General features: G+C 39.4%; 1 protein-coding gene across 4 annotated transcripts in view; it reads left to right on the top strand.

Moving 5' to 3' along the window:
* DOK6 (docking protein 6) overlaps window positions 1-13,086 on the top strand; it is a 407,473-nt gene that overhangs the window by 329,198 nt on the left and 65,189 nt on the right. For all 4 annotated transcript variants that reach the window (XM_059041423.2, XM_067014381.1, XM_067014382.1 and 1 more), the window contains exon 7: window positions 422-542. In XM_059041423.2, the coding sequence (XP_058897406.1) occupies window positions 422-542 (121 nt within the window). The remainder of the gene's footprint in view (window positions 1-421; window positions 543-13,086) is intronic.

Here is a 13,086-nt window from a genome sequence, read left to right as displayed (position 1 = left end):
TGAATTCTCCTTGGAATCAGTCTACCATCTTTTTGTTCCCTTCTTCATTAATGAGTGAGATTAGTTGTTTACAGGTGTTCATTTCATAGTTTTTAAGTCATGATGTCATTTTAAAATGATAACTTGGCAGGTGCCCGGCAGTCCAGTGGTTAGGATGCAGCGCTTTCATTTCAGTGGCGCCAGTTCCAATCCCTGGTCAGGGAGCTAAGATCCTGAAAGCCACACGGCACACCACGCACCACCCCCCACCGCACCGCCCGCTCCAAAAAAACCAAAATGGTATCTTGAAACAGCAGGTAATGCAGGAATCTGTAACAGATTCTATCCTGTGTCACCCACGTTTAACGCTGAACTTTTAAAAGAACACATTTCAGTCTAATATTTTAAATAAAGCCTAACACACATTATCTTTTTCTTTTAGCTTCAGACAAGCTTGACTGAACCAATGACGTTATCCAAATCAATATCTCTTCCCCGCAGTGCATACTGGCACCACATCACTCAGCAGAGCAGCGTTGGAGAAATCTACAGTTTGCAAAAAGGCAAGTAACCGTAAAGCGCCTCCTTTAGCTTCCTACGGGTGGACCACGAGCCATGCAAGTTGCTTGGTGTTTGCACTGCTTGCTTTTCCTCCATTTCCATTTATCAGCTGTCACTGGCCACAGTGGGAGCTCTGAGATTTACCGTGGCTTTGCTACAGGTATCATTTCATAGACTCATGGTAAAAATTATCCCCCAAATCACCAAGGGCTGAGGACCCGCTTTGGCACAGGAATTTGACTAAAACATTATACAAAACATACTATCAGAAGCTAAAAGTAGCTAATACCAGGGTCTGTTTCATGCTGTGTTTTACAAAGGATTTCGTTCTTAGCATCTTGTTGCCGTGATAGGATTGAATATCAGTTCAGGAGGCTGACTTCCAGCTCTGTGATGAAATGTTGCATGAACCCACTCATAGTTTTAAGGTTTAGCCAAAGCCTTGACACAGAAACCACATGGGAGGGTGCAGGGCAGGAGACAAGTGTAAGTATTGTTGCTTCTGTATTTTTCCTAATGATAAAGCGTTGACTGACTGCTTAGCAGATGAATCAGAGGAACAGAGAGCAGGTATTTGATCAACAGCAGCAGAACTCAGTTTCCGTGGTTCTCTTCCTATTTTTTCCCTTTTGTCCTAAATTCATAAACTTAACCTTCAGATAAAATATTCAGCTGCAAGAAACTAACAGCTGACCAAGACAGGAGGAAGCAGGAACTAAGAAAAATAAGGCCAAAAAAACCACAGCTGGGGCTTCCCTGGTGGCGCAGTGGTTGAGAGTCCGCCTGCCGATGCGGGGGACACGGGTTCGTGCCCCGGTCCGGGAAGATCCCACATGCCGCGGAGCGGCTGGGCCCGTGAGCCATGGCCGCTGCGCCTGTGCGTCCGGAGCCTGTGCTCCGCAGCGGGAAAGGCCACAACAGTGAGAGGCCCGCGTACCGCAAAAAAAAAAAAAAAAAAAAAAAAAAAAAAAACCACAGCTGACAACACTCATCAAACCTTTTTTGAGCATAATAGGCTTGAACATACTAGGTACCCAATAAATATCTGGTGAAGGAATGGCCATCATAACCTTTCATATTTTTCTTTTCATACATTAACTTTTGCTCATATTAACAACACTAAATGTTTTGACACACACAAAAACTTCTGTAACAAGCAAACCGAAATAGTGTATTTTTAAAGCAGTATTCGCTTGCCAGAGTTTCAAACCTGGAATAATGAGATTTGATGAGTGGGCATGAATGATTAAAGGTACGTTCTGCATGGAAAAGCAGTCAGAAGCACGTTAGTCACTTACAGAAGATATAACTGTATTTTATATTTTAAATGAACCCTCTTATCACCAACCTGACTACCTGTATTTAATAGGTCATTATTATCTTTTTGTATTATTTATTTGTATGAGAAAATCTTTAATGGCACAAGGATTAGAGGATTGAGAAAAGGAGGGGAACTGCTTTGACAGTTGCATGAGTCAGAAAGAGGAGACGTGCTTCCATTCTGTTTTTACCGTCCACAAATGCCAGTACCCACACACTAAAATCGACCGAGTCATGATCTTGTAAAGCTAAGCTTGCTTGTTCCGGGGATTAGAAAAATCAGAAAATATGCCTTTAACGTAGGTTGTTTTTATTTAAACATAAACATATATATGTAAATATTGATATTCAATAGAAGAAAACTAAAACTATGGAATATTTGAATAAGAGAATAAAAACAGTTAAATTTCTAAGCAAAAAGAAAGCGAGATGTTAGTACAAATAAATTGGAAATGGGTTGGAACCACTGTACTGAAAACTTTGGGTTCTGACAAGGCGTCGGTCTGTAATCCCAGCAAATACATGACTGTGGTTTTCACGGTAACATACAGAAAACTTTTCTCCAAAGGTAGCATTAAGATTTAGACTGATAACTTCAGAAATAATGTCATAAGCACCCAAAAAAATACCAGAATGCATTAAATTTCTGAAAACATTGCCAGAGACTTGTTGGAGGACAGTATTGATTTACACAATAAAATAGAATCAATAACTAATTAGAATTCTCTATGATTTATGTCGCAAATATTAATTTCCAGTTAAGGGTTTCAAATGCCTTATTGATTATGATGAACTGTTTATTTATATGATCTTGTTGGTGAGGTAAAATTTACCTTCTAACCTTCCAGGTTCTTTGGCTGGTCTAATAATTAGATTGACATTAGATTAACGGGAGAAAAAAAAATTGTTATATATACGGGAGTCCCATGAGAGCCAAAGGCAAGTCTGGCAACGGAGGCTTATATGGCATCCTGAGCTAAGGGAAGGGACAGGGGCCTGGGGTTTCCAAGGGGAGGAAGGTAAGTCACAGGACGATAAGAAGAGCAGATGTTTGGTAATTAAATGTTTGCCCTGCCACACTGATGTCTTTCAGATAAAGTTATCTCTGTGTCTGAGCCAGGCCCACTGTCTAAATTCTTTTAGGCAGTTAAGTGAGAGGTTAAAAGCTCTTTCTGAGTCTTTTGGACCTTGACTGTCTTCAGCTCAAAATAATCCACAGGCCAAACTGGCACATTTTGGGGAGGCTCATTCTGAACCCCTTCAGTCTCAATGTCACATTCTTCTTTGGTTGTTAGTTGTTGTTTTTATGTAACAAAAATATGCATTGATTAAGGTAATTACTGTAAGTCAGATAAATATAGAATATACTCAATGTAGAGTACATTTCACTATACATTTATTTTTGTGTTGCATACTTCTTAGAGCAATACATTTTGTCATTTTATATACCCCTCATATTATGGTTATATCATATATAGAGAGGTACAGATAGATAAATAGATTGTAGGTAGGTAGATAATATATAGATCAATATAGGTATAAATTTGTTAGTGATACTTTGACAATGATTTATTTTGTTCTCCTTTTGTTCTGCTGAGAGAGGTGGAGGGGCAGAGCCATTGACCATGGTTTTTACAGGGGTGTAATCTCCTCAGGCTCTGCCATCATAGAATTAGGGCCGAATAAAACTACTGAATCAAGAAAAATCAAAATAGAAACAACCTCATCACCCCTTCATGCACAGGTGCATTTTTTTTCACTAAACTACATTTATAAGTGTGGTTATTTTGCATCTCACTCCCTCAGTTGTGCTCCTTGAAGTGGCATCACCTCTTCTTTACAAAGAAGGAGATAGAGGAGAACATAGTCAAGCAACTATCATCATTGATCTTCCAGAGTCAAAGGAAAACTCTGGCGTTGGTGGGTGATATATCGTCAAGTAAACTGCAGGTAGCATTGAGGAATAAAAATCCATCATTAGAATTTTTTCACCATACTGGTAACATTCTAACTGTGAAGCTGAGTTCAATATGGATTAAATTCAAAAGGCTTTCATTCAGAAGGTAAAGGGGGAAAAGTTTTATATGCTTAAAGTTTAATAGATTGGAATTCATTAATAAGCAGCACACGTACTGGAATGGAAAAAAAATTCCTGGTGTGAAAACAAATCCATTCCATATAAAGACTTTCCTATAACTTCAATCGCTGGTCACCCTCAAAACTGCACTTTACTTGGTTTTACTGTATTTACTTCTGTCATCCAGTCTATAACCATAGAGGCAAGATACACTGTAAAAGATCGACATATCAATAACTGACATCCTGCGTTTTGTTTACTCTAATGTTTGGAAAAAAGGTGCAATATCAGATCTCTCCATGGTACTCCCAGAAAAGTGCTCTGAAAGTATGAGCTGTTACAGTTTCCCCAGTGTACTCTAGCTCTCTGGAGTCAAAAAAAATGGAAAAACACAATGATTACTCTTTAATAAGTACACACTAGCTAAGTACGAGGCAGCTGCTGTTTAAAATCTCTATCCCTAAATGGCTGTGATGGGTTATGTCACCTCTTCCTGGAGAAGTCGTTAATAAAGACTTTTCCTTTTCTCAATTTTTACCAGGTAATCAGGATGATTGATTTGTATTAGAGAAAGTAATTTTTTTATTTATGTTTCTCTAACTTCTGCATTTATGAAAAACATTTGTGTCACAACACATTCTAGAGATGTTATCTTTAGACTCAGGGAAACATAAACTGTTAAAGGGAAGGAAACATGATCTTGAACTCTTGACTCAAAAGTGAATGCTCAAAACACATCATTTGTTTTACTAGTGATAGATAGAACTGTGATTTTAGTTCTAAGGCCTTCAGCAGAAAATGTGTTGGGAGGATGAGGAACACTCAAAAAAAGCAGAAGACAGAAAGAGAGAGAGAGAGGGTGGGGGAGGAAGGAAGGGGAATGAAGGAAAGGAGAGAAAGAAAAAGAAAAGAAAAGAGAGAGAAGGAAGGAAGAAAGAAAAGAAAAAAGAAAGAAAAAGACCACTCAACCGCCAATGAATGGAGAGGCAAGATTCGGTAGAGAAGGACGGACTTTATTCAGAAAAGCCGGCAGCCGGGGGAGATGGTGGACTCATGTCCAGAGGCCAGTTCCCAAGACGCTGCTCAGCCATGACAGCTTTTAAAGGGAAGAAGGGGAAACCATGTCAGTTCATCATTAAGGCAGGAGGTCAGATTCTTCATCATTTTTCCGCTGCGTGCAGGCCTGCTAACTCCTCCCCATCTTCCTTGGGACGCGTCGTGCCCACGGGGTCTACCTGCCCCCGCAGGGTCCACCCGCAAATTTGCTAAGGGGAAGAAGCTAGGGGTAGAGAGTCAGTCATTCTTTAACTACTTAATTCTTCATTCTTACTCATTCTCATCCAGGAAAGGAACCAACGGGTTAGGTAAGGTGGTGTGTCAATTTAGAAGAGCAGGAACCAGGAGCTATGTTAAATGTTGCCTGATGATCTCATCTTTATGACTAAGGTCTAAGGAAAACAGGGATGAGGAAACAGAAAAGGGGCAAAGGAGCTGCTTACAGTAAGGAGGTCAGAGTTTTTCTTACTTAAGCCTCTCACCTTGACTTTTAACTGCCATTCTACTTATTTAGATGATGGACTATAGAGCAGGGTCTTTAAAGTGGGGTTTGTGAAGATGACAAGAGCATTTATTAAAGACGACAAATCAAACTAGTAAAGACCATGGGTGGTACCAAAGCTTGCTCACGGGAGGCACTTGTGAGTCTTCAATGAACTCAAAAATGTATTAGAAAATGTGTTATAAAGGATACAAGGAGGGGATGGCATCGTGACCACTCTTCTCCCTGAGGACAGTTCTCAACCAGTGTCACGAAAGGAAGCACGTCCACTCCGCTGTCCCAGCAGCCCTTCTCTGTGCACAGGCTCAGGCCTTTGTTGGCGCGTCTGTCCCTCACTTTAGGATTGTTATTAGTGAACACAGACGCTTGCTGCTGCTGCTCTTTCCTTTGGTAGCGCAGGAGATGCTGGGTTTCTGCCTCTCCACCTGATGCTTCCATCCGGGATTAGCTCTTCCACAAGCTACAGTGTTGAGAAGGGCGCATCGAGAATGTGAGCTGGAAATGACCCCCATGCGCCGCCTTACCAGACTGTGTGTCATCCTTAAACTTTCCCTGATACATTTAATGACTATTTTTTACACAAGTCTACATGGGATAGGCTGGGACTCATTCTTGAACATCCTGAACAACTTCGCTCTTGGAATTAAGGACGACTGGGGGTGCCGTTTGTAAAGGTAACAACTTTTGGAGTTCTGCTTTCATTAAACTGATTAACATTCAAGTGCCAGCTCTGAACTGTCTGCTCCCTCCACCCGCGCTACGTCTGTAATTAGCTCCAGAGCCCCGGGGTCAGCACAGCAGCCAACCTGATTACACAGAAGGCATGTTATGTTCACCGAAAGGGCATCTGCGGCTCCAATTTCTCAGAAGGACAGGATGCAAACAGGCAATTAGAATTAGAGATAACCTTTTGGAAAACGGTAAATAGAGTTCTGGCGGAGATGAGAGAGGTAAATCAAAGGATTTACTCACTCTTTGCTCAGCTCTGACCCTCCGTCCTTCTTTACTGCCTGTTCAATTTCAAGTTCGCATGGTTTTTAAATTGCTTCCATTGAGATCTTCTGTTTAAATTTTCATGATATGATGTTTTCCAAATTGCAAAGTTAATAAAAGCCTCCTGTAGCAAGTAACACACATGCACACGCGCGCACACGCACACACACACACACACACACAGAACTTTGCACCGGTGTTAAAAAGGTGCTTTCACGCGCTCACGCTCCCATCTTCCCAGGATTTGATCTACATGTTGTCAGGTGAATCAGTCACTCTGGGTCCACGGCAGCCAATACATCCCACGTTCTCCATAAGGCCTGACCCTGCTTCTGGCGATTTGGCAAAAAACCTGAAAACATGAGCCGGTTTTTAGAATCTACACTTTGTGTCTATCTAACCTTCTCTATGAACGAACACGTACTGCACATCCTTAGCTTACGAAGGGTAAGTAAAAAGCAGAAAGTGCCTCCCTGGATATCAGTTTTCAGAGAAGAATGAAACAGTTGCTTCCCCAAGATAGACACCAGGAAAATGCTGCAAATATTCTCAGTGTGAAATGTCCTTCATACCACACAGTCATCACCCATCACTCCCTCTTCCAAGCTCCCAGACATTTAGGTATAGCTTTAATATATCAATCTATTTTTTAATGAACCTGTATCTTCTACTAGGTTCTGAGGTAGCAAGTTTTTTTTTATGGTGAATCTACATTTTCTTTTTCCTATTTTTTTAAAATTTTTAAATTTAATTTTATTTTTTACACAGCAGGTTCTTATTAGTTATCCATTTTATTCACATCAGTGTATACATGTTAATCCCAATCTCCCAATTCATCACACCACCACCACCACCCCCTGCCGCTTTCCCCGCTTGGTGTCTATACGTTTGTTCTCTACATCTGTGTCTCAACTTCTGCCCTGCAAACCAGTTCATCTGTGCCATTTTTCTAGGTTCCACATATATGCATTAATATACGATATTTGCTTTTCTCTTTCTGACTTACTTCACTCTCTATGACAGTCTCTAGATTCATCCACGTCTCTGCAAATGACTCAATTTCGATCCTTTTTATGGCTGAGTAATATTCCACTGTATATATGTACCACATCATCTTTATCCATTCATCTGTCAATGGGCATTTAGGTTGCCTTCATGACCTGGCTATTGTAAATAGTGCTGCAATGAACATTGGGGTGCATGTGTCTTTTTGAATTATCGTCTTCTCTGAGTATATGCGCAATAGTGGAATTTCTGGGTCATATGGTCATTCTATTTTTAGATTTTTAAGGAACCTCCATTCTGTTCTCCATAGTGGCTGTATCAATTTACATTCCCAGCAACAGTGCAAGAGAGTTCCCTTTTCTCCACACCCTCTCCAGCATTTGTTGTTTGTAGATTTTCTGATGATGCCCATTCGAACTGGTGTGAGGTGATAACTCATTGTAGTTTTGATTTGCATTTCTCTAATAATTAGTGATGTTGAGCAGCTTTTCATGTGTTTCTTGGCCATCGGTATGTCTTCTTGAGAGAAATGTCTATTTAAGTCTTCTGCCCATTTTTGGATTGGGTTGCTTGATTTTTTAATACTCAGCTGCATGAGCTGTTTATACATTTTGGAGATTAATCCTTTGTTGATATTTTTGCAAATATTTTCTCCCATTCTGAGGGTTGTTTTCTTGTCTTCTTAGTAGTTTCCTTTGCATTGCAAAAGCTTTGAAGTTTCATTAGGTCCCATTTGTTTATTTTTGTTTTTATTTCCATTACTCCAGGAGGTGGATCAAAAAAGATCTTGCTGTGATTTATGTCAAAGAGTGTTCTTCCTGTTTTCCTCTAAGAGTTTTATAGTGTCTGGTCTTACATTGGGTCTCTAACCCTTTTGAGTTTATTTCTGTGTTGGTGTTAGGGAGTGTTCTAATTTCCTTCTTTTCCAAGTAGCTGTCCAGTTTTCCCAGCACCACTTATTGAAGAGGCTGTTTTTCTCCATTGTATAGTCTTGCCTCCTTTGTCATAGATCAGTTGACCATAGGTGTGTGGGTTTATCTCTGGGCTTTCTCTCCTGTTCCACTGATTTATATTTCACTTTTTTTTGTGCCTGGACCATATTGTCTTGATTACTGTAGCTGTGTAGTATAGTCTGAAGTCAGGGAACCTGATTCCTCCAGCTCCGTTTTTCTTCCTCAAGATTGCTTTGGCTACTCAGGGTCTTTATGTTTCCATACAAATTGTGAAATTTTTTGTTCTACTTCTGTGAAAAATGCCGTTAGCAGTTTGATAGGGATTGCACTGAATCTGTAGATTGCCTTGGGTAGTATAGTCATTTTCACAATGTTGATTCTTCCAATCCAAGAACATGGTATATCTCTCCATCTGTTGGCATCTTCTTTAGTTTCTTTCATCAGTGCCTTATAGTTTTCTGCATACAGGTCTTTTGTATCCCTATGTAGGTTTATTCCTAGGTATTTTACTCTCTTTGTTGCAATGGTAAATGGGAGTGTTTCCTTAATCTCTCTTTCAGATTTTTCGTCATTAGTATATAGGAATGCAGGAGATTTCTGTGCATTAATTTTGTATCCTGCAACTTTACCAAATTCATTGATTAGCTCTAGTAGTTTTCTGGTGGCACCTTTAGGATACTCTGTGCATAGTATCATGTCATCTACAAACAGTTACAGTTTTATTTCTTCTTTTCCAATTTGTATTCCTTTTCTTTCTTTCTCTTCTCTGATTGCTGTGGCTAGGACTTCCAAAACTATGTTGAATAATAGTGGTGAGAGTGGACATCCTTGTCTTGTTCCTGATCTTAGAGGAAGTACTTTCAGTTTTTCACCATTGAGAATGATGTTTGCTGTGGGTTTCTTGTATGTGGCCTTTATTATGTTGAGGTAGGTGTCCCTCTATGCCCACTTTTTGGAGAGGTTTTATCATACATGGCGTTAAATTTTGTCAAAAGCTTTTTCTGAATCTATTAAGATGATCATGTGGTTTTTCCTCTTCAATTTGTTAACATGGTGTATCACATTGATTGGTTTGCATATAATGAAGAATCCTTGCATCCCTGGGATAAATCCCACTTGATCATGGTGTATAATCCTTTTAATGTGTTGTTGGATTCTGTTTGCTCATGTTTTGTTGAGGATTTTTGCAACTATATTCATCAGTGATATTGGTGTGTAATTTTCTTTTTTTGTAGTATCTTTGTCTGGTTTTGGTATCAGGGTGATGGTGGCCTCATAGAATGAGTTTGGGAGTGTTCCTTCCTCTGCAATTTTTGGAAGACTTTGAGAAGGATGGGTGTTAGCTCTTCTCTAAATGTTTAATAGAATTCACCTGTGAAACCATCAGGTCCTGGACTTTTGTTTGTTGGAAGTTTTTTTTTTTTTTTTTTTTTTTTTTTTTTTTGCGGTACGTGGGCCTCTCACTGTCGTGGCCTCTACCGTTGCGGAGCACAGGCTCCAGACACGCAGGCTCAGCGGCCATGGCTCACAGGCCGAGCCTCTCCGTGGCATGTGGGATCCTCCTGGACCAGGGCACGAACCCATGTCTCCTGCATCGGCAGGTAGACTCTCAACCACTGCGCCACCAGGGAAGCCCTGTTGGAAAATTTTTAATCACAGTTTCAATTTCGTTACTTGTGATTGGTCTGTTCATATTTTCTGTTTCTTCCTGATTCAGTCTTAGAAGGTTATTCCTTTCTAAGAATTTGTCCATTTCTTCCAGGTTGTCCATTTTATTGGCATACAGTTGCTTATAGTAGTCTCTTAGGATGCTTTGTATTTCTGTGGTGTCTGTTGTAACTTCTCCTTTTTCATTTCCAATTTTATTGATATGAGTCCTCTCCCTCTTTTGCTTGATGAGTCTGGCTAATGGTTTATCCATTTTATCTTCTCAAAGAACCAGCTTTTAATTCTATTGATCTTTGCTCTTGTTTTCTTTGTTTCTATTTCACTTATTTCTGCTCAGTTTTTTATGATTTCTTTCCTTCTGCTAACTTTGGGTTTTGTTTGTTCTTCTTTCTCCACTCCTTGTAGGTGTAAGGTTAGATTGTTTATTTGAGATGTTTGTTGTTTCTTGAGGTAGGATTGTATTGTTATAAACTGCCCTCTTAGAACTGCTTTTGCTGCATCTGATAGGTTTAGGATTGTCGTGTTTTCATTGTCATTTGTCTCTAGGTATTTCTTTATTTCCTCTTTGATTTCTTCAGGGATCTCTTGGTTATTTAGTAACGTATTGTTTAGACTCCATCTGTCTGTGTTTTTTACGTTTTTTTACCTGTAATTGATTTCCAGTCTCATAGCGTTGTGGTCAGAAAAGATGCTTGATATGATTTCAATTTTCTTAAATTCACTGAGGCTTGATTTGTGACGCAAGATGTGATCCATCCTGGAGAATGTTCCATGCGCACTTGAGAAGAAAGTGTAATCTGTTTTTGGATGGAATGTCCCATAAATATCAATTAAATCTATCTGGTCTATTGTGTCATTTAAAGCCTGTGTTTCCTTATTAATTTTCTGTTTGGATGATCTGAGGTAGCAACTTTGAATGATTTTTTTATCCCCATGGCTCTGCTAAATTTGGGTGGCTCAGTCATTGTGAAGAGTCTCTATCTGCAGAGGTTAAAATCTAGAGTTTCAGAGTTAAGTAAACCTGAGTTTGAATATTAACTTTACCACTGCTAAGTTGTGTGACTTTGGGCTGTTTACTTAATCTTTCTAAGCCTTATATTCTTGATCTCTAAAACGAGGATAACGGTACCTATCACAGCGCTTAAATGAGATCGTCCACATAAGGTATAAAGTTTCCATAATTACTAACCATTTTCAATATTAAATTTGCAGTAAGAAGTTTCTTTCCCAGACAAAGGGAAGCATGCTATCCTACTACAGTTTTTTTAACATCTTTCTTTGAATATAATTGCTTTACAATGGTGTGTTAGTTTCTGTTTTATAACACAGTGAATCAACTATACATATACATATATCCCCACATGTCTTCCCTCTTGCATCTCCCACCCTCCCTAACCCACCCCTCTAAGTAGTGAGAAAGCACCGAGCTGATCTCCCTGTGCTATGCGGCTGCTTCCCACTAGCTATCTATTTGACATTTGGTAGTGTATATATGTCCATGTCACTCTCTCACTTTGTCCCAGCTTACCCTTCCTCCTCCCTGTGTCCTCAAGTCCATTCTCTAGTAGGTCTGTGTCTTTTTTCCCATCTTGCCCCTAGGTTCTTCTTGAACATTTTTTTTTTTTTTTTAGATTCCATATATATGTGTTAGCATACGGTATTTGTTTTTCTCTTTCTGACTTACTTCACTCTGTATGGCAGACTGTAGGTACATCCACCTCACTACAAATAACTCAATTTCGTTTCTTTTTATGGCTCAGTAATATTCCATTGTATATATGTGCCACATCTACTTTATCCATTGATCTGTCGATGGACACTTAGGTTGCTTCCATATCCTGGCTACTGTAAATAGAGCTGCAGTGAACATTGTGGTACATAACCCTTTTTGAATTATGGTTTCCTCAGGGTATATGTGCAGTAGTGGGATTCTGGGTCATATAGTAGTTCTATTTTTAATTTTTTAAGGGACCTCCATACTCTTCTCCACAGTGGCTGTATCAATTTACATTCCCACCCACAGTGCAATACGGTTCCCTTTTCTCCAGCCCTCTCCAGCATTTATTGTTTGTAGATTTTTTTGATGATGGCCATTCTGACTAGTGTCAGATGATATCTCATTGTAGTTTTGACTTTCATTTCTCTAATGATTAATGATGTTGAGCAATCTTTCATGTGTTTGTTGGCAATCTATATATCTTCTTTGGAGAAATGTCTGTTTAGGTCTTCTGCTCATTTTTGGATTGGGTTTTTTGTTTTTTTGATATTGAGCTGCATGAGCTGCTTGTAAATTTTGGAGATTAATCCTGTGTCAGTTGCTTCATTTGCAAATATTTTCTCCCATTCTGAGGGTTGTCTTTTGGTCTTGTTTATGGTTTCCTTTGCTGTGCAAAAGATTTTAAGTTTCATTAGGTCCCATTTGTTTATCTTTGTTTTTATTTCCATTTCTCTAGGAGATGGGTCAAAAAGGATCTTGCTGTGATTTATGTCATAGAGTGTTCTGCCTATGTTTTCCTCTAAGAGTTTTCTACTGTCTGGCCTTACATTTAGGTCTCTAATCCACTTTGGGTTTATTTTTGTGTGTGGTGGTAGGGAGTGTTCTAATTTCATTCTTTTACATGTAGCTGTCCAGTTTTCCCAGCATCACTTATTGAAGAGGTTGTCTTTTCTCTATTGTATACTCTTCCCTCCTTTATCAAAGATAAGGTGACCATATGTGCATGGGTTTATATTTGGGTTTTCTGTCCTTTTCCATTGATCAGTATTTCTGTTTTTGTGCTAGTACCATACTGTCTTGATTACTGTAGCTTTGTAGTATAGTCTGAAGTCAGGGAGCCTGATTCCTCGAGCTCCATTTTTCTTTCTCAAGATTGCTTTGGCTATTTGGGGACTTTTGTGTTTCCACACAAATTGCAAAATTTCTTGTTCTATTTCTGTGAAAAATGCCAGTGGTAGTTTGATAGGGATTGCAT

This window comes from Kogia breviceps, chromosome 15 (genome assembly GCF_026419965.1).
Source record: "Kogia breviceps isolate mKogBre1 chromosome 15, mKogBre1 haplotype 1, whole genome shotgun sequence".
NCBI classification, from domain to species: Eukaryota; Metazoa; Chordata; class Mammalia; order Artiodactyla; family Physeteridae; genus Kogia; species Kogia breviceps.
Note: the sequence above shows the minus strand (reverse complement) of the source record. Positions and strands in the feature narration are given on the sequence as shown.